Source organism: Protomyctophum parallelum (assembly GCF_964188405.1).
Source record: "Protomyctophum parallelum genome assembly, chromosome: 20".
In the NCBI taxonomy this organism is placed as follows: domain Eukaryota; kingdom Metazoa; phylum Chordata; class Actinopteri; order Myctophiformes; family Myctophidae; genus Protomyctophum; species Protomyctophum parallelum.
This window is the reverse complement of record NC_139718.1, coordinates 24460577-24479203: the sequence shown is the minus strand read 5'-3', so window position 1 is coordinate 24479203 and position 18627 is coordinate 24460577. Positions and strand designations below refer to the sequence as shown.

Below are 18627 nucleotides of genomic sequence, written 5' to 3'. Positions count from 1 at the left end.
GTCCATTAAGAATGAGGTAATATCACATAAGATGATGGTGCTACCACAGTTCCTTTTCCTATTTCCTGTTTTAGGAGGTATAGTTTTCCTCCTAGGCTCCGCCACTGTTTCTTTCTGGGATTTATTGCAATCGTAGGTCGCACCATCGCATTCACTATGAAAACCTGCATCTCCCACTCGTCCGTCCGTTAGTTAGTCACCCCACGGCTCCATATATGGTGACGCCTGGTGACATCACCTCTCCATATATGGTGATGCCTGGTGACATCACGTCTGCATATATGGTCAAGCCTCGTGACATCACGCCTCCATATGGTCACATTTCGTGACATCACACGTCACACCACCATATATGGCCACCATATATGGTGGTGTGACGAAATGGAAGCCATCGCTCTCACGATAATACAAATCTAAACATTTTTGTAAATAAGTATTGTTTAAAAATAAATCTGCCTAACAATGATGTCACTGGTGGACGGTTTCTGAACTGCCCACAGCCCTCCTATGAGACACAGACCTAGTAGAAACAAATGGTGCCATTTTATCATGATTTTTAGTGAGGATTTATTATATGAAGATGGGTTGAACTTGAAAAGTGGTCCTTTAAGGACAAGGTGAAAAATGTATCTATTTATGTTGCATTTACTGCAGCGATGGTACACAAAGTTCTCGCACTCCATCCTCCATCCACAAAACGACAGACGGGAGTGATCACTCAGTGATGTGTCTAGCTCTCTCTCTCTCTCTGCATCTGTCTCTGAAAACGAGTGCTTCCAAACTTCACCTGCACAGAATTTCTTGACAGAAAAATACTAGCTCATAACATTTTTATGAAACAAACGCTTTGCAGATTGAAAGTGGATAATTCAAGCTTTCCTTACAGCTGCAATGTTGGCGAGTTTACCCTCGTGTAATACAAGCATATGCTGCATATCAGACTTTTCTGATTTGATGAATGGGCTGTCAATGGCTTGTACGTGTTGCAACCGGTTGCTTGCAACTCTATATTCAAGTTCCATCCATTATTTAAAAAAAAGAAAAAAGCTAGGGTTGCAAATTGCGGCTATAGTAGGCTACCCAACCTACTGTTTTCAAACCAGTGTTTGAACTGGTTTATACAGCATTATAGGCCTACAATAGTGTTTATTGATAGCATTGAAATTCTGATCCAATTTCTGCGTTTTGTAAGTTTTGGAGCAGTCTTCCTTGTCGTATTATAATTTGTTCAACGACTTCAAATATTCGCTCACTTGATTGAACTTGAGTTTTGTTTGCACCGCACCATAAAATGGTTTGTTGTACTAGTAGTAATTAGTAAACTAGCTTAGGTTAGCTGGCTCAAGTCACAAATGCTCACCATGCACGCGCTGCAGCCAGCATCCACGTTTGAGTAGCGACGTCCTGACGTAAAACCACGCCCCCTGGTACATGAAGAATTACAAATTAACTGAGGTCCAAGTTGAAGATTTACAAATTAACTGGGGTCCAAGGAGGTCAAGAGATAACTTTTAAATTAACAGATTATAGAGATAAAAAAGGGGTTCATGTCATTTGATTTGATATATGATATGATTTTTGTTTTAAGCCTATTAGTTAAAAATAATTGCCTATAATAACGCATGATCAAACTGGTCATTGGTGTTACAATGATGAGAGAACTGCTTTAAATATTAAATAGTACAGCGCCAAATGTTTAAAGCTCCAACACAGACACAGACACGTGACCAACCGAAGCAGCGTCAAGCAGCGTTGGCTTCAAACGTCATCATTCACCCATGGTTATTTCCGCCATGATTTCCGCAGCTGAGCCAAGGAAGATTAGAGCCAAGCCAAGCTTTAGCACTAGCAGTAGCAGTAGCAGTAGACAACTCTGTGGTAGTAGCACTGCAGACTGTTGAGAATTAGGTGATTAGTGATTTTTCGGCGCATGTGTCGCCGCTTCAGTGTCCGACTGCCTAACTGCTACTAGAAATCTGCACCACCAAACCAGAGGGGTGTTTTTCGACAAGAATCGAGCGTGTGTGGCTGGGGCGGGGTTTCAAAAGTTTGCCTTTTTCCCCCCTTCTATTTTGCATCTGTCAGCAACTGGTGAGTTTTGGCTTTGTGAATCAAATTCAATGAAGAAGGGATAGCTCTCAATAGCAGGGGTTACACATAATGGTGAGTGAGTCATGTTCCTCATTCGTTTTCTATATCAGACTGGCTTAAACTTGATCACCTGAGGTGATTGATCTCTTTGTATAATTTATATCAATATAACTGATCACAGACACATGGCCAAATGTGTTTCCTTGACGTTTTGCTCCGACTGTACATTTTAGTAAAAGCGTGGAAAAAGGGCCCTAAAGGTGGGCCCTATTGTAAACAAGTGTTATGCTTTATGGTGTCGTCCACTCACATTTTTGTATTGAGTTGTACTTGAAATGTACTGTAATTCTGCAAACTGTTAATAAATAAATCAATGCAATCAATAAATCAAAGTTATACAGACTAGAGACAGATACTAACGATCTTACGTACTCCTTGCAGTGTTGTGAGTTCAGAGAGGAGGCATGTTTTCAAAGTTAATGACAGGCAGAGGATGGTGGTAGCCTGTAGCCTATAGTAAGCTATTAATATAGTAATAACAACCCTTCTCTTCTGCAGATTGTATGTCATAGTTGCATGACACTAATGGAGCGACCTGGTTGGTATTCATTGGCATAGAACAAACAAGTACAAGAAACAGGAAAGTGAAATTAGGCCTAGTAATATTTACTACAGAATAACTCTGCTCTGCCTAATGTAGCCTACATAAGGCTATACCTCCTGTAAGAACAAGACCAGTCTGTTGTCTTTACTTGCAAACGAAAATGTATACCGGTATACTATGGTCATTGCTATGTGAAAGTCCATGCCATTCAACCAGCATTGGTTTAGGAAATGTGTATAAAATACATCAATAATATTTATGTGTCCCTTTCATGTGTGAGGAAACTACACGCATTGAATTGGTATACTACTCCAATCCAATCCACTTTATTTATATAGCACGTTTTAAAACTTTAAAAAAGTGCTGTACAGGAGAAAAAATAAAATAAAAACAAGTGCACTAAAGCTACCACACAGAAAAACAACAGCGAGAAAACAAAGTACAAACGGTGACAACAACTGAGACACATTACAGAAAACAACAGAAAAACAACAGCATCACAGTGAGACAAAACATATACAAGGACCAAAGGAACTCAAGCAGGGTTAAAAAGCCAAGGTAAAGAGGTGGGTCTTTAGGCGGGATTTAAAGGTCTCGATGGAGGGGGCCAATTTGACATGTTTAGGGGCTACAACAGAAAAGGCTCGGTCGCCTCTGGACTTTAAGCGGGTCTTCTTTGTGACCCTGAGGTTTAGCTGGCCCTCAGACCGCAGTGATCTAGAAGGAGTATAAACCTCAATAAGGAACTCATTACTTTAAAATGAGCCCACCTGTATGGGTCTGAATCTTGCCAGGCCAGTAGGCAGGTCGCTTTGGTCACCCCAGGTTGGTCATTTTATCAATCAAGATGTTGACATAGGGGAGTGGCAGCTGTTTGAATAACAGGATAAGGTGTTTAGTGTATCTGGCCTGTGCTTTTGTTGCTGCAGGTGTTGCCAGGGCCGTGTGTGTGTGTGTGTGTCTTACGTTTCTGTTAGTGAATGAAGGGGGGGGGGGGGGGGGAATAGAGGGCAGGCCTACATCACTCCTTCCAGGAAGTCCTGTGCAGAATTTCCTTTTATAGAAGCCAAATACAAAAGCCTGCTGTTCAGTTCACTTCCTGTAAACAGCTCGACGTCTGTGTTTGCTCTCGTCTGGTTGGTCAGCATGGCCATGTGACCCTCTGGTGGTCAGGGAGTTCCAGGATGAGGAAGTGGGCTTCCCTTAGAGATCGCCATGCACAGGGAATAGAAAGTGCAGCAAGACAGAGTGAGCAGAGGACTAGAAATCCGAAAGAATATAATTTTAGTATTGGTCAAGGGAAGAAGGTTAGAATGTTGAGGTGTTTTTCCGCAGCATGTTGGTATTATGGCATCAGTACTATGTACTGATCTCCATATTTGGACAAAGTTTTAGCCCAGTAGTCTAACCCAGAGCCATCTAATAGAAGAGTTGCGATATTGAGGGGGCAGAAAACAGCCCGGTCACATACTCGCGCGAGCCCATAGACTCCAATGCATTCCGTAAACTTCACGTTGTCCCCATGTTCAATAGAAGTCTACAGTATGTAGGAGAGCTGCCATTGGACTGGCCCCATGAAGTGAACGCAGTTTGCGTAGCTCTGTCTATATCTAAGGCTCTGGTCTAACCCAGCGTTCCCCAAACCTTTTGGCCGTGCACTCCCTTTTTTTCCCTGACCTAGCTGACTGTATTTGGCAAATAATCGTAGATATCACTGCACTGAGACATGCAGCTGCTGTATACTCCCGCAGCTACTCTATACATCTCCTTAAAACAGTATTTTACCGGATTTAGCCTTTTGTGTTAAATAACACCATAAAATCGCCATTACCCTTTTCATGTCACGCAGTGTGTTGTCGAACTTCAATGTGTCGTCATGGCATCATGTGCAAACAAATCGGTCAGCTCTATATGGGCACAAAAGGGGGCATCCCCATATATACGTATGTAGGCATATACTGATGGCATCAGCAATCTCCATATATGGGCATTAACCGGACAAGGACTTACGGATACAGGGATCTCCATATTATATGGGAATTTTGGTCAGCTTGGCGGTGCAACATAGTTGTGAGGGCTGCATAGTGGCCCGAACCTATAGTTATTATAAAGTTATTGAGGCGTGCTAGCCCCTTTTTTAAAGTAAAAACAGACAGACTTCAAAAGGAAACCTGCAAAAGATGCATGGTGCAACCACGCTGTTCACCTGCTTGCTCACCTGGAGCATGTGCTTCGGCATTCACTAAGCCAAGCTTAAATCAACAGAATCATGAAACACGATCACACTGAACTAAGGCAGCAAGCCCCCCGGCTTCTGAGCCCTTGTAGCAAGTGAATGTGCTTGAGCAGGGGCTTGCCTTGACATACGCATTGATGGCCTGGGAGGACACACCCACCCTTCCCCTGCAGCTATGGAATTCCTCCCGAGACAACAAGTCTCAGCCTGGCCCACCAGCACCCATTAGTCAGTCTAGCACACACGCGCACGCACGCGCACACACACACACACACACACACAGATACACGCGCACACACACAGACACATGCACACGCACACAATTTGAAGATGCACATTAAGGGCTGGGCTTTAATTTTACTCTGCAGGGACAAGACAGTACTTGTTGTCTCCTGGACCACTGAGGAATGAGCCAGCCTGCTATAACCTGCCCTGAGAAGAGGGAGGAAGAGGGATAGAGACCTAGAAGGAAAAGGCAATAGTAAAAGAGATTGCTAGATAAAGGGGCGAATGAGAACCTACACTACATTCGACCAGGGAATACGGAATATAACAAGAGCTGTTATTGTTTTTACTCGTCTTCTGTAAGGCACAGAAGAGGGAACAAAGGGGTGAGTATCCATTAGCTCAACTAATGCCCTTCCTCCTTGAAAAGGATGGTGACCAATAAGTACAGAGCGGTACATTAGGAGAGCATGTATGTAAGTTGACTTGAGTGCTTTCTTTACCATGTCATGGCTTGGTATAATTTTGCTGTTCAAGATTTGACACTGATAATTAATGTAATTTTGCTGTTCAAGATTTGGCACTGACAATTAATGCTACTGTCATGTCATAACGTGTTTCAGATGCAGTCACATACTTTATCCTGATCTGATTCTGAACTGTAGCAAATCACTGTTGGTTGGGTACTAATTAGTCTACCTAGTTTAGGTTTACAGCATCAGTTTATAAGCTTAGCTTACATGAAATAGTGGTTGGTAGACATGTCTTTGAGGAACTTTGCATTCTGCTCATTAAATCAGCCAAAAATTCCAACATGAATCAACTCAAGTGACATTTGCATAAGATTAAACCGTTGGTCACTGTTCGTTTTCAAGGTTATCTTATATCTTTCTTTCCCCCAATGGTCAATTTGTATTTTGTAGTACGTTGTAGTGCAATACATTGTTGAACAATTACAAACATATTAAGCAAGGCCTGTAGCATGGCGATCACCTCCTCAGTGGAATGCCAACATGTTTTCTGCATGCAATGCTTGCTGCTGCTTTCCTAGTACCGGGCCAGCCCACCTGACTCAGAAATGAAGCCACATTTGTTAGCCATGTTAACTCTGACTGTGTCAGCGGGATCAGACACAGGAAGTGAGGAAACCTTTGTTTGCTTCCGTGTGTGTGTGTGTGTGTGTGTGTGTGTGTGTGTGTGTGTGTGTCGTCGCCTGTCTTTTGAACTGGATGCCGGCAGCAACATCCAAATGCACGCATGTACATGCATGTGTATATGGACTATGGAGGTGTGTGTATGTGTTTGAAGGAGGTTATAAAGTTGTCATAAGCTCCTTTTGAACTATTAGCAGTAGCACTCAGAGACTCCACCTTGAGTGCAAGACAACCCTGAGTGTTTTCCTTTTCCCCTCACATTGTATGTTTCATGTAAGACATGACGGACCTTGTGGGCCACGTGGCTCACAAGGAGCACACGGTCCGTGCACTGCACCAACCAGGCGCCCAATAGTCGAGTTAAATCAACATTTGTCTTATGTAGGTCACATGTAAACACAGTCCTTCTCTTCCCCACACTGCTCTGTATTGCATCCCTGTCCTTCCCTCCTTAATCTTTCTATCTTGTACTCCTCTCATAATGTACTCGGTCTCTCACTCAAGAGTTCAGTGATATTCTTTGCTCTGTCTCGCTCTCTTCCTTCCTCATTCATTTGCAAAGCCATGAACGAGACCCAGCACGTCATACCACCCTGTCAGCTTTACTTCCTGCTCACTCTTTCTGTTCCCCTCTTTCAAACGCATACGGTAGTGAGACCAGAGCAGACACCAATGCGGCTGGCAGACATAGTAGGTGTGTGTCTGAGTTTGTCTTGTCTCTGTACGTAAGTGTGGCTGGCTGGTTCAGTTTGTTTTGATAATGGTATAGTGCTGCTGAATTTGATGCTTCACCGGCGTGCTTCACCGTTTTAGTGCTCTTTAGTGCTCTTAGTCTTTGCTTCAAAATTTCGGCGCTCTTGCAGCGATGGTTGAGTCTTTTTTCACTTTCTCCCCACTGTTTGGTGCCACCCAATGTTGGTGCCCTGTGCTGCAATACCCTTCCATTAAGCCGGCCCTGCTTTTAGGAGGCTATGGTTCATGTGGTTAACTTACGTATTTGTATTTGATTGACTAGGCCGATACCGCTGGGAACGATGCCCCTCGTGTACAATGTTGTACACGTTGTCAGGCTAGCTGTTGTACCCGTCAGTGTCCCTTTTTATGCCCAGGGAGATCTCTGATGCCTGCCTTGAGACCCGCCGGTACTGCAGCGACCTTGCTGCTCGCCTCCTGATTCCTCGCGCGTTTAGTGTGTATAAAACTGCCACATCAATATGGAGATACCAAGAGCTGATTCGACCATAGATGCGTATTTGCAGGTTTATCAATATTCTATGGGGATTCGGGAACGACCAAAGACAGACCAACCTCTCGGGGCTCGGCGACCGCAAACCGGTCGGTCGGTTCTTGAGATACCCATAGTGATGTAGAAAGGCAGAGCTTTTGTGCATTTACAGTATCTAGAGATTGACCGTCTCTTTTGCGTGCGTCTATTGACATAATGGGTGGCGTGAGTCTGTGTGATATCATGCATTTACGTGTTACGTGTGTACATTTATGTGTCTGAATCTCTTTATCTCACAGGTGTACATGTGTGTAGATGTGTGACAGCGGAGTGTGTGAGGACAAGCCCCCCGCCCCCCCTGTCAGGATGAGCAGCCAAGGAGGAGGAGCCAAGGACAGCTCACGGCCGCTGCCCTCCGTACCAGAAGAAAAGAAGTCCAGAAACAAGATAATCTCAATCTTTGCCTCAGAGAAGGGTGAGAGAGACTGTAAACGCAGAGACAAGACAAGAACGCAGTATGAGAAGCCAAAGAACCTAGAACCAGATCTTAACCCCTGACCTTTGACCTTTGTCCACAGGAGGCAGAAAGAAAGACCGTGACAAGGACAGACCGGAGATCTCTTCCCCCTCAGACTTTGAACACACCATCCATGTTGGCTTTGATGCTGTCACTGGAGAGTTCACTGTAAGTGGGTGTGTCTGCGCTCGCCAATATATCCATCCGTGTTTTCTGTGTGTACCTGTAGGATTCCTGCTGTCTTTTGTTTCTGTATTTCTTTTAGAACTGGTTAAAGTGGGGTCGAGGTCACAGTTATATCTGGGTTATTCGAAAGTAGCTGATGTAGCTCATAACATGTCCCAATGCGACACGTTGTGAGTTTGTAGATCTGTTATCTGGAACAGTTTAAACACTGTTTAAAACTGTTATGGGGGTCCTCAAAACCTTTTGAAATGGATCCACAGCAGAATAAATTGACATGAAAATGTTGTTGAGAAACAAGAATTATCCACTTAATTTGATGAGGTGTGTGTGTGTCTGTCTGTGTCCAGGGCATGCCAGATCAGTGGGCCCGTCTCCTTCAGACTTCCAACATCAGTAAACAAGAACAGAAGCAGAATCCTCAGGCTGTCCTCGACATTCTCAAGTTCTATGACGCAACAAGCAACAAACAGAAATACCTCAGCTTTTCTGCCTCAGGTCCGTGCCCCTGATGTCTGCCCAATACAAATGTTGTGAGCATGTAGATTGCCAATTTATGGTCCATGCCATGGAACTGTCATACTCTAAAGTATAAATTGGGCTTAAGTGTTTTGTCTTGTTTGCAAATCTTGGGTCTGAACTAGGCTTGACAGAGAAACCTGACCCTTGATATTTCGCCTCTCTCTCTCCCCTACAGATAAAGATGCACAGTTGGTGAGTAATTTCACATCATCCATTCTTGCAAAAATGTATGAAGTTGACTGTACACGGCCTGTCTTTTCAAGTGATTCTGTCTCTATTTAGCACCAATGTATTCTGAGAGACACTGTCACGAAAATGTGGCATACTATTGCGACCTGCATGTACTGTTTCACACTGTCTGTCCTCGCTGTTGCAGCCAGGTATACAGGGTACAGACACCTCGCCGTTGATCGGTAAGGATGGGGTCGATGACGATGACGATGAAGCTCCGCCTCCGGTGGTGGCACCAAGGCCGGAGCATACAAAATCGGTGAGTCTTCATGCTGACCGACAACTGGAGCACTTAGTTTTCATCTGCGTAGTAGTAAAGAAACGTGTCAAAAAGCATATCTTCCCAAATCTAATTAAAATGAGCATTCCAGATTAGCTAGCAGGCAATATACATTATTAGGGTAACGTAAAAATAGAACCATCTTATATGGGTTTTTATAATCGGCTCTCTCTTTATACTGTGTCTTTTTAGTTTGACATAATGTCATATGGCAGCATTTTAGGGCCCATACAGTTTCCGTGCCATAGGCGTAAACTTAAGATGAGCTTAGTGCTTACCTTTACTCTGTCCAGCATGCCATAGCCGTAAAGGCGATCAATTTTAGCATGTTGTAGCATTTAGCTAGCCCCAGGCCGAGATCACGTAAAAACGGCCTTAAATCCACGCGCACAAGCCATCTTCATATGCATTATGGCTCATAATCTGCAAAAAATGCGATATTCGGCACTTGATTAGAGCTTAGATTGACTTAAAAAACGGATCGCTCGGATAGACAGGCCCCATTCCACTACTGTGACCTGGCCGACTTTCACTTCTGGTTCAAACTGATGTAAACATCAGCTACTTTTTGGGACATATTATGCAAATACGGCACGGGCAACAACCCCATCTGCTGGCCATCTGGCAGAATGGCATCTATCCTGTTAAGCCTAACTTTGTGTGGAAACAGACTGAGACGATGTGTAATGATTTCAGTATTTTAGTACATAGAAGCACTGTTATGGTATTATAATTCCAAAATGTTAAAGAGTATGCATGTACCTACCTGTGCTCTCTGGTGTGTCAGGTGTACACGCGGTCAGTGATCGACCCACTCCCAGAGACTGACTCAGCTTCCAAGGCGGCTGACAGGCAGAAGAAGAAGGGAGCTAGCGGCAAGATGACCGATGAGGAGATCATGGACAAACTCAGTATGTTAACCACTTTCAGCCTGGTGTCCCTGTTTTTGGCTTGTCCTTATATTTAAAGAATTTGAAGAGAAAGAAGTGTCACATTGCATTTGAACTCATAAATTGTCTATTTTCACTATTGATGCGATTAAGTAAATACTGTAGGTCTAAAGTGCTTAAACACAGTTTATGTACATACTCAAATGCGCGCGCACACACAGGCGTATTGCCTAACAAACAACATAATACTGTACACACACAGTGACATACAGTACTGCACTGATATGTACACACTTCATGTGTTCTGCCAATGCTGTGTTTTCACCTGCTAGTTCTGATGATTCTTAGGAACCATTGTCAGCATTGGAGATCCTAAGAAGAAGTACACGCGGTACGAGAAGATTGGCCAAGGGTGAGTCTGTGTGCAGCCTTATTTAAATAACGGTATACCGTACTTTACTTGCGCATTACATGTAACCAATCATGAAAATGTGACTCCTGTTCCATTCATTTTGTTGTCGTTGTCCCAACAGGGCATCTGGAACGGTATACACAGCCATAGATGTGTCCACGGGTCAGGAGGTAAGGTTGAAGCACTTGTTGAACTATTCCATGAACATTACTACTGTAACACGCAAAGAGGAAGTGTCCTTTTAAAATCTGTCATGTGTACTGCTAAAATGTAATTTCCAGTTTCACTTTGGCGTGATTCAGTATCTACATACATAGACATGGAGAAACTGGTCTACAAAAACATTACGTTGAGCTAGTATTCAGTTTTCCATTCAAACCAGCTATTCTGTTTTATGTACTGTACATATTCCACAATGATTTTCCATGTTGACCTTTATGATCTTTTCATTGCCAGCCAACAACAGACATTGTTAACACTTACTGCTAGTGTAGTTGGCACCAACTAAATAATAATAAACTGTTTCCAATATCACCTTTCATAAATGTACTATGCTACCAGGTTCACGTGACATGTGTTTTACAGGTTGCCATTAAACAGATAAACCTGCAGAAACAGCCCAAGAAAGAGCTGATTATCAATGAGATTCTGGTGATGAAGGAAATGAAGAACCCCAATATTGTGAACTTCTTAGACAGGTACAGTACTACAGGCACACACATGCATGCACACACACACACATACACACACCATTGAACGATTTTCAGCGCAAGACATCATGTGACACAGTATCGGGCTTAAATAGCCAGCAACTATTGCGTTGCATCATCTGTGTGTGTGTGTGTGTGTGTGTGTGTGTGTGTGTGTCGTGTGTTTAGCTTCCTGGTAGGAGATGAGCTATTTGTGGTGATGGAGTATCTGGCTGGCGGTTCACTAACAGACGTGGTGACAGAGACCTGCATGGACGAGGCTCAGATCGCTGCCGTCTGCAGAGAGGTACACACGACACACACACACACACACATACACACGACACACACACAAACAGTCTTACCAGCATTGACGATTGATTTGACATCGGCAATTCTGCATTGGCAATATTTAATCCACACAGCGTGGAGCGGGCAGCTGTAGGCTACTTTGGGACTGTTCGTGCAAAGTTGTAAACTCTTAAGTGCTATTCAATCAAACAATCATTGCCAGCGGGAGGCGATTATCGGTAGCCTAATTTGCCATGGTCAGGATCGAGTTATTTACTCATACTCAACTCTTCACAGCTAATAAATCAAACTATTTATATTAATCCAACCATTGCGGTTTACATGTTATCATGGAGGAATCCACTGTGGGTGAGTTCAACCGTCCTCCTCTCTTCAGTGGTTCTTCCAGCTGTGCCCCATATGTAACCTCAGTCCTGCAAGCTTGCAACAACAAGCGGTGCTGCTGCTTGCAGACAGTGCGTTGTCACGCTGCACAACCTTAATATATAGGCTACTCTAAGTACACCATGCGTCCTGGTTAACCAGGAAACACACAGAGAGACAGACTAGTCGAATCGTTTTCATTCATATTTACACTTTATTTTCTATATATCAACAGCATGGCCGGCCCGAACCGAAGCCCGACCACCAATTATAGTAATGAGCCCGACCCTAGCCCGCCCTGTCGGGTCCCGGTCGGGTATCCCAGCTCTATCTCTGACACATAAAATTGTACATAAAGTGTCTTAAAACTAAAAGTGCATCCCATGTAGGCACACCAGTCAACACAAACAATTGACTGGCACTATGCCATCTGGGAATGTGGAGCAACAACCTCATAGCATCATTATAGGCCACTCTGAGCCTCTGCATACTACTCCTCACCCTGTACGAATGGCAGAGATGAGCAGTATACAGAGGTGTGACATAGGCTCTGAACAGTGAACACATTACATCAGCAGAACACATAGAACATTTACGGAGCAGCGCATTGGCCTGTGCATACAATTTACGACATTGTCCGTCGACGTCTCTGTCACCCATCCAATCATCAGTGAGATCACATGACCACGGTATTTTATTTCCTTGCCTATTATGAGCGGACTGTCACACAATTGAAAAGCAGGGAAAGATAATGTCCTGTCCTCTCTCCTTCTCACAATCATGATGTTACTTTTTTCTACAGTAGAGGTCAGCATTAGATGGCATAAACATGTTAGTTTATCTCTCTCCCTCTCCGCCCTCCCTGCCTCCCCCCCCCCCCCCCCCCCCCCCCAGTGTATCCAGGCTCTGGAGTTCCTCCATGCAAACCAGGTCATCCACAGAGATATTAAGAGTGACAACGTACTGCTGGGAATGGACGGCTCTGTCAAACTCAGTAAGGGAACACGCACGCCAACACACACACACACAGATGTGAACAAAGTCAAACACACATACAGTCTGTTAGCACAGTTAATTAATTATTCCGCCACTGCCAGTGTTTTTCACTCTCTGAAAATACATTTTGTAACCGCGATCATTGGTTCCTTAGTTATGGACCGTTGAATAAAGCTTGTTTTGACCAAAAACGCAATCTGGGAAAATGATCTGGGATAAATGTATTTTGGTAAATCTGATAATGTGGAGGCGAACAACGGGCGACATTTTCACTTGTGGTTAATTTCAGGTTGTATCAGTTGCTTGGCAACCAGGAACCATTCATACATTAGCGAAGAGAGCCATCTATCATAAACCACTGAAAAGACCAAATGACGGAGATCTCCGTCATCAATGGTAAATGAAGCGTTGGATTAGACTTGACGGAGATCTCCGTCGATGGGAGGGAAACTGAACCCCCACTCACCCTCTCTCTCTCTCCCCCCCCCCCCCCCCCCCCCCTTCCAGCCGACTTTGGCTTCTGTGCCCAAATCACCCCAGAGCAGAGCAAACGCAGCACCATGGTGGGGACTCCATATTGGATGGCCCCTGAGGTGGTGACCAGGAAGGCCTATGGGCCTAAAGTGGACATCTGGTCCCTGGGCATAATGGCCATAGAGATGGTGGAGGGCGAGCCCCCGTATCTCAACGAGAATCCTCTCAGGGTGAGTGTGTTGGCGGACAGTTGGCTATTGTAATTATAATAATCGTACGTTAATTTAATTCTGTAAACAAGGCTGACCGCCTAAAAGCCTAGCTTCTACACCCAACTGGCCACAAGGGTGATGATAGAGGAAAAACCATTGGGTCTCTCAAATAGTTAGAGTTCATCTTCCATGGAGCAATGCATGAATGTACTCCGCAAGTTTCATGGCAATGAATCTGCCCACTTGATTTTAGGAACGTCTGTGCACTGCAGAAGCAACATTTGGCCTATAGGTGGTGCTAGATGAAAGGATTTGGGATCACTTAAATCAGTAGGGCTATCCTTGCTGAACACAATTCATTTTGTGGCAATCTGCCCATTAGATTATGTGATGATATGTTGGCCTATGGGTGGCACCATGGCAATCCAAGCAGTATTTTTCAAGATAATGGTGTTTGCAGTGAACAGGCCGACTAAGCATTGGCACCTGTTCGTGTATAAATCCATGCTTGGAGTTTGTCCTAAATAAATCTCATCTTTTCTGAAATGGAAAACTCACAACTGATCAAGTAATTTCCCCAAATTCAAGGTACCAAAAGTTAACTCTGAACGTGATGGATCTGCTTTTAGCTTATGTGGCCCTAATACATGGAATGACCTGCAAAGGAAATTAAAATTGACCACATTGATACCCTTGTGCGGTTTTAAAACCTTGGTGAGCATACAAGACCCCCACGATATGTATTTAGATCGTTTTGAAATTTGTCTTAGCTTTTTATTTGTAAAACTATGTAATTCACATCAAAGCCATTCACATCTTCCTGATCTGATATTGTAATGTTTTTCTATATGATATTGTATTACTCGACGACACTGATATTTTCAAATATTTGTCCAGAATGTTCATAAAAATGTACATGAGAAGTTCCACTTTTTACAGCGGCCTTTCCATCACAGACTTGCTGTCTTCTTAGCAGACAATAGGACATTTAGCGACGTGAAGTGGAGAATAGGGCGCTTCTACTGTGACTGCTGTACAGTATAGTACACTATGTACGGATGCAAATAAAAAGATTGGCAGTGCATATATTGCATACTGTCACTATCACATGGAAACCTTGGATGTCTAAAACCATTACTTTTCAGGAAATGGAAACAATTACCTGTGTTCCAATGGACCTAATGTAGTTATTATTTCGTTACAATGCAGCTCTTAATACCTTTCATTGGTTACATTTTTCCGGACAAATCCACATTTAACCACTTAAAATCTCTATACTATACAAAAAAACGGAGTTAACTTGTAACTGTACTTGGTATGCCCTTTTTTTATACATCAAATCTCTTCACCAAAAACAAGCTACAAGCTCACAATGTGTCTATTTCTGAGGGGTGCCCCTATACACAGGTTTAATGTTTGTCTTTATTTCAATTTTCTTTGTAAACGTATTGACAATGAAGGGAACATTTACGTCATGTGTCATTTATGTCATATTGTCTCTTTATTGTTAATTGCCTTTAATGTTTGTTTGCACTGTTTGTTTTAGATCACCTAATCAACATGAGTTAGACTTTAATATATTGGCCTCCCTTCACACGGGTGTGATTTGTAGAGAATGTTCCTCTCGGAATAGCAATGCTGGGGTTCAAGTCGAGTAACTACTACACATTTTTATTTTAAATAGCTTAGATCTACAAGCCCATGAGGCGTTGTGAGCTTGTAGATCTGCTACTTTTGCGTGACAAGTAGGGCATTAACACAGAGATGCAATGTTTCCGCACGACAGCGACGATAAAGATTGCTATATCATGGCATCTCATCTTGCTCCGTTTCTCTTACCACACTGATGTGTGTGTTGTCGAGCAGTAGAGGTGGGATCGGGCCGACTTTATACTACCCGAACCGAACCAGTCACCGACAGCTTTGTGTCCAAACCGAAACGAGCCCGACCTTAATTATTAATATATGCGCCTGGCCCGTGCCCGATACCTGACACTTTTTTTTTTGAGGAAGGCACTTTAATAATTCCACTGACAGCATACAGCTTGCCTGGCTGTTACCTTTAGACATATTATGCCACACTATATGTCTTGTAAATTACCATGAAAGGGGTCCGTTTTATATAGCCTAGCGCCCTAGCCTACTACGTTGATTAATAAATAGCTATAGTATAACACGCCGTGCACACTACAAAGCACACTGCACAGCACTGTGCGCAGTCAGTTGCATACACACCGTCATTATTACACACACACACACACACACACACACTCCTGCAGTTTTATACCAGCATTGATGATTGATTTGACATCGGCAACTCTGCATTGGCCGACGGGACCCGTCGGGTTTCGGTCGGGTATCCCAGCTCTATCGTGCAGGCTCTGTATCTGATTGTTTCTCTTACCACACTGATGTGTGTGTTGTCGTGCAGGCTCTGTATCTGATTGTTTCTCTTACCACACTGATGTGTGTGTTGTGGTGCAGGCTCTGTATCTGATTGTTTCTCTTACCACACTGATGTGTGTGTTGTGGTGCAGGCTCTGTATCTGATTGTTTCTCTTACCACACTGATGTGTGCGTTGTGGTGCAGGCTCTGTATCTGATTGTTTCTCTTACCACACTGATGTGTGTGTTGTCGTGCAGGCTCTGTATCTGATTGCCACCAATGGGACTCCTGAGCTGCAGAGTCCCGAGAAGCTGTCCCCCGTCTTCAGGTCCTTCCTGTCCCGCTGTCTGGAGATGGACGTGGAGAAACGAGGAAGTGGCAAAGAGCTGCTGCAGGTAAGAAGACCAGTGGTAGGGAAAAGTACTCAAATGTACCAAAGTACTCTGTTACAAGTAAAGGTCTGGGATTCAATATTTACTTTACTTGAGTATTTCCAATACTTTTGTTAAAGTACAAATGCCTCAAAATAGTACTTAAGTAGAGGTACTTAAGTGCACTTAGTTACTTTACACCACTGGGTAAGACACACTCTTGTCATGTACTAGTCTGTGTCAAGTCAAAGGCATCTTTATGTATAGAGCACATTTGATTTAACTACCGTACATAAGCCTGAATTATCCTTCATTGTATGTTGGTGTCGCAATGTGAGCTTGTGGATCGTCTATTTCCCCGTGTCTTTAACTTTGTTGTATCTAATGTGAACTTTCTCTTTTTCTGCGTGTCCCTGCAGCACCCATTCCTAAAAATGGCCAAGCCTTTGTCCAGCCTCACACCCTTAATCTTGGCAGCTAAGGAGGCAATGAGGAGCAACCGCTAAGCAGCAATGCCAGTGGATACTGTGCTAACTCCCATCCTCTACTGTTATATTTATGATAATGAGGGCAGGAATGTAACTGTATATTTTTCTTTTTCTTTTTCACCAACCGCTTTGACTATTTTACCGACCAGGAGAACCTTCAAATAATGATTGGCTCTTGCATGCCAAAGTGGCTGCTGGAGACGACATACTGTAACACCAGCCAAAGACCACGACTACTTGGTATTTTTTAGCTGAAAATGCCCTGCTCCCGTGCTTGCGGTTAGGGTTAGGTTAAGGTTTGAGGTAGGTTGTCGGTTTAATGGCACTCGGATCAGTAGTATGTCGGAGCTAAAGCCTGCTACCCCGATTTCTGATAATCTTTCTAATCTTCAAATGACTTTGCACAATCTCCAGGGTTTCTCAGCTAATACTAGATTTTGATTTTGATTTGGTGGCCAATATGCCCTTTTTGCCAATGTGCCTTTTTAGCCTGTGTGCCTTTTGTGGCGTGTTCCATAGACTCACGTAGCCACCTCTCTACTCCACATTTTATCTACAATACAGAGGCAGGGATTTGGGGATTATTTTTGGTTTCATTTTTTTCCAGTTTCCCATTTAATTTGTTCCTTCTTACCTGCATATTTGTGTTCATGATCACTTGTTTGCATTTACCTCTCACACACCCTGCAACAATGCTTCCATGTCTTTGTTTTGTTTTTTTACGAAGAGTTGGGGAAAAAATAACTTTTTAGCTCAAATCAACAGACTTCATTCTTTCCTTCTGTCAAACATTCATGAATAGTGTACGGAAACAAATTTGAACACAGCGGTTGTTGTCTTGTGGAAGTTTTGCTCAGCTGTAACTGACTGCCATTGTTGGAGAATCTGCATTTTCCTCCATGTTTGTAAAAGATGTATTTTGTTGTTTCCTCTACATGCCATGCCTTGATGTTAGTTTAAATGCAACACATATATTATGTTGTATATCAGTGTCCCTTTGAATGCAAATATTGTAGTTTTTTTATACAGAACTGGATGACTATTTTGCATTGTTTTGTATATTATGTACTTTCATTGGCTGATGTCCAGTCTTCATCTGAAAAGGTTTTTTAAAAGTTTGTCTATCAATGTGTTATATTTACAACTAATATGATAAATGGCCATTATTATGAACCACATTATTTTTTTCACATTTGTTTTTCACATCAATTCCATCTCACTGTGCATTCATTAACTTACAATGAACTGGATTGAGGCAAGGGTAGAGCAAATACTTTGTGTTTGTATTTGAACCTGCTTAGAGTAACTGGTGGGTGGGATATACCGCAGTGGATAAACACTTTTTATTTTTATGTTGACCAACTATCCCAACTGCCCTGGTGCAGCAAACCCCAGTTACTGTGTCTAGTACCCTACACAGGTCAAGGCCATAGAATCCCTCCAGAAATACCATTTGATTAAGTTTTCACAGCACTCCTCTTAGCCACAACAGTTTTGAAGAACCCACCCGAGGTCATGGAGAGGAATATTACACTATTAAGTAAAGTGACATAGGATTGCAGCTCAGAGCAGAGAGCACACATTCCAGTTACAAAGTTAGCAATACTGTATGTTTTAAATTATAAAGTCAATGACTCCTTGTGAATCAAAGCCTTGTGAAATTCCAGCATGCAAGTTATTATTAAAGATGAACTTGGAATGGACTATTGTCTTTTTTGTTTTTTCAAGGAAAATTCAAAGCTCATTATTGCTGGGAGTTACATTTC

General features: G+C 43.1%; 1 protein-coding gene across 3 annotated transcripts in view; it reads left to right on the top strand.

The window, feature by feature from the left end:
• Positions 1 to 18565, top strand: part of LOC310878260 (serine/threonine-protein kinase PAK 2-like) — a 155621-nt gene extending 137056 nt beyond the window's left edge. The window contains exons 1-16 of one of the 3 annotated variants that reach the window (XM_083792486.1): positions 1969 to 2091; positions 5300 to 5542; positions 7835 to 8010; positions 8114 to 8220; positions 8586 to 8733; positions 8933 to 8949; positions 9134 to 9247; positions 10056 to 10179; positions 10507 to 10570; positions 10692 to 10740; positions 11156 to 11268; positions 11449 to 11566; positions 12829 to 12928; positions 13438 to 13634; positions 16260 to 16397; positions 16793 to 18565. In XM_083792486.1, coding sequence (XP_083648612.1) covers positions 7851 to 8010; positions 8114 to 8220; positions 8586 to 8733; positions 8933 to 8949; positions 9134 to 9247; positions 10056 to 10179; positions 10507 to 10570; positions 10692 to 10740; positions 11156 to 11268; positions 11449 to 11566; positions 12829 to 12928; positions 13438 to 13634; positions 16260 to 16397; positions 16793 to 16879 — 1536 coding nt within the window. In that variant the 5' untranslated portion in view covers positions 1969 to 2091; positions 5300 to 5542; positions 7835 to 7850 and the 3' untranslated portion in view covers positions 16880 to 18565. Of the gene's footprint in view, positions 1 to 1954; positions 2092 to 5299; positions 5543 to 7834; positions 8011 to 8113; positions 8221 to 8585; positions 8734 to 8932; positions 8950 to 9133; positions 9248 to 10055; positions 10180 to 10506; positions 10571 to 10691; positions 10741 to 11155; positions 11269 to 11448; positions 11567 to 12828; positions 12929 to 13437; positions 13635 to 16259; positions 16398 to 16792 lie in introns of those variants that run through there. The other 2 variants (XM_083792487.1, XM_083792488.1) reach the window with 2 other exon arrangements.
• Positions 18566 to 18627: the final 62 nt, after the last annotated feature.